This window comes from Antrostomus carolinensis, unplaced genomic scaffold (genome assembly GCF_000700745.2).
Source record: "Antrostomus carolinensis isolate BGI_N321 unplaced genomic scaffold, ASM70074v2 scaffold14915, whole genome shotgun sequence".
Lineage (NCBI taxonomy): Eukaryota > Metazoa > Chordata > Aves > Caprimulgiformes > Caprimulgidae > Antrostomus > Antrostomus carolinensis.
Window position 1 is genome coordinate 28,408 of NW_010315811.1, and position 2,519 is coordinate 30,926.

The window sequence follows — 2,519 nt, forward strand, 5'->3', positions numbered from 1 at the left end:
TCCCTCTCCATTCGATCTTCCCTCAACAGTTCAAGCAATTTTGTTAGGAGTGTATCTTAGGTAAATTTTAGCCTCGAAGGGGTCAACCATGTTTTCTTGCAGGCATCTGCACTCTCAGAGACTCCCAGGGAGTCTGAGAACTGAGTCAGACCAGCAGGAAGACAGGGTAGCCTTGCCCTTCCCCTAGAGGCACAGGTCATGTGTCCCTAAAGGAACTATGTGAAACCTTTGTTTCTATCAGATACTGATTTATCTCACAGTACTCTTATACCCCCTTAACTCTTCATGAATCTCGCCACTGGATTACGTTTGCATTTCAGTGTGGATCAGAAGTGCACTGTTGAAGCAAATCATCTGATCCATTTATTGTGGTTTGGTTCACATAGTGGAGCAGCTTTCTAGCATGTGAACTGGATTCTTTAGTGGTTGAAAACTAAACTAGATTATGTGCTCCAACCAGGAATCTGTGCTCAGTTCGGAGGAATAGATGAGAGCTGGTCCAAAGTAAAGCCTACAAATCATGTATGGTGTGAACACTAGGTCCTCGGTGCCAACTGCCTTGTTCTGCAGGTCTGTTCCTGTTGTGCCATGTTATTTCCTATCTTGTAGTGACAAATTAGCTTTCCTTGACCTTGAAGAATCATTGAAGGCAAATCAGAAGCAATCTGTCTATTAGAGACAAATGGGTTTAGTGCAATATTATCTTTTTACTTTTTCCTTCTTCTTTGAAAATGCTTGTTTGAAGTTCATGACACACAGACACTTTGAAGTTCATGTGGTACTTTAACCAGCTGCTTCTGAAGGAGCAAAAATTTTAAAACAGCACCATATGGCATGTGGCCATTCCTTAAAGATCTGAAAGAGGTCTCTTTGCATGTGACTTCTGGAAATAATTTACGAAATGTTTATCTCTGTGGCTGAAAATGCCAACTTAATTTAGGAATAAGGATCTAAAAGTCAAAGTTATAGATCACATTTAGTCTGTAGGCAGTTAGAAATTCTCTGCCCTGGAGAGATGAGACAGGATAGCTGCTAGGAGCCCCTTACTCCTGAGGGGAAGCAAGACAAATCCTGCTGTAGCAAACAGTCTTCTGGTAACAAAAGTGTGAGTGAATATCCAATTTCTGTGGAAAGGCTTTATACTGGTAAATGATGTATTTTGAAAATGGTTGCAGGAGTCCTGCACACTGAGACAGTCATAGAACGTTTCTGACCACTCACTGAATCTTGCAAATTAAGTAAGAAATACTTAAAATTATTAAGTGATTATATCAATCAGTTGGGGAGCAACACTAATGTAGCACTGCCCTGTGGGGAGCACTGAGCGCAGAAGGTCAAAGCCTACAAACCTGACATTGAAACATCCTGACCCACAATGATAATGAAAACTGTCAGTGTATTTTCATTAGCAAGGTGCCCAGAAACTTTTGTTAACAAAGACATAAGTGGTCTGAGCACTGAGCCTTTATTTATTTATTTATTTATTTAAATTAATTTGTAGTGGAGGTGTCAACAGAAGTCTTAACAGTCACTTTTTGTAGTGATAAGATTACCATGGTAGGAGTCTTCACTGCCTGCCAGCACAGGAACATCCATACTAGCATTCCCTCTCTTGCAATGACTCCCTGGCTGATGCAGATAGAAATCAGTAAGGAGAACTGGTGCACATAAGGCCCTATAAATATTGTATCTCTTGTGGGGAATGGAGCTGAAAAAAAAAACCTTATTAAGGAGCATGACATGGTTATGACTGACTAGTGCCTCTGTAAATTGTGGACTCCATGATGTAAATTAAAGCTTATCCTTCTGCCCTACCTACAGAGTCAGCCATTTAATTAATTTCTCTTGCATTTCAGACCACTGAGCACTTAGTGTCATTCTGCCATGGAATAGCAGTAACAGCATTTGTGTGATTTCTAAGTACATGGCAGTAATCATGTATTGTTTTTCTCTCCTATGAATATAAACTGTGTGATACAAGTTTGTGGTTTTTGTCTTCTGCAGAATACCGTATTTTGAAACCAGTGCAGCTAATGGGAATAATGTAAGCAAAGCCATCGAAACTCTGCTTGACCTCATTATGAAGCGCATGGAACGGTGTGTGGATAAATCCTGGATCCCAGAAGGGGTCGTGCGCTCCAACGGGCACAGCTCTACAGAACAACTAAATGAGGAGCAAGAAAAAGGCAAATGCAGCTGTTAACTTGGTTGCAATTAAGTTTAATGTATATGCTAAAGTATAGTACAGTTGCAGCTTAACTGTTTAACTTATGGACAAATCACACTGTGTAGTTAATTAATGAGCTATATTAATACTTGATACTAATTTTTGTTTGTTTCCTCTCAAACAACACTGACCGTTGCTTGCAAGGTATGCAGTTTGTGATGGGACAGAGGTTTAATTTGGTGTAGCACTGGATATTCCTCCAATTCTCTACTTTGGAGGGAAGGGAGGGAGAGGAATTTTCATTACCAAATTTAGAAACATCTCTCTGTGTGGGCAGTGAGAAAGGGTAGGC

At 40.3% G+C, this 2,519-nt stretch overlaps 1 protein-coding gene across 1 annotated transcript in view; it reads left to right on the forward strand.

Annotated features, from left to right (window-relative positions):
- RAB27A (RAB27A, member RAS oncogene family) overlaps positions 1–2,284 on the forward strand; it is a 19,338-nt gene extending 17,054 nt beyond the window's left edge. Inside the window, exon 6 of the mRNA XM_010168071.1 lies at positions 2,005–2,284. Coding sequence (XP_010166373.1) covers positions 2,005–2,203 — 199 coding nt within the window. The 3' untranslated portion in view covers positions 2,204–2,284. The remainder of the gene's footprint in view (positions 1–2,004) is intronic.
- Positions 2,285–2,519: the final 235 nt, after the last annotated feature.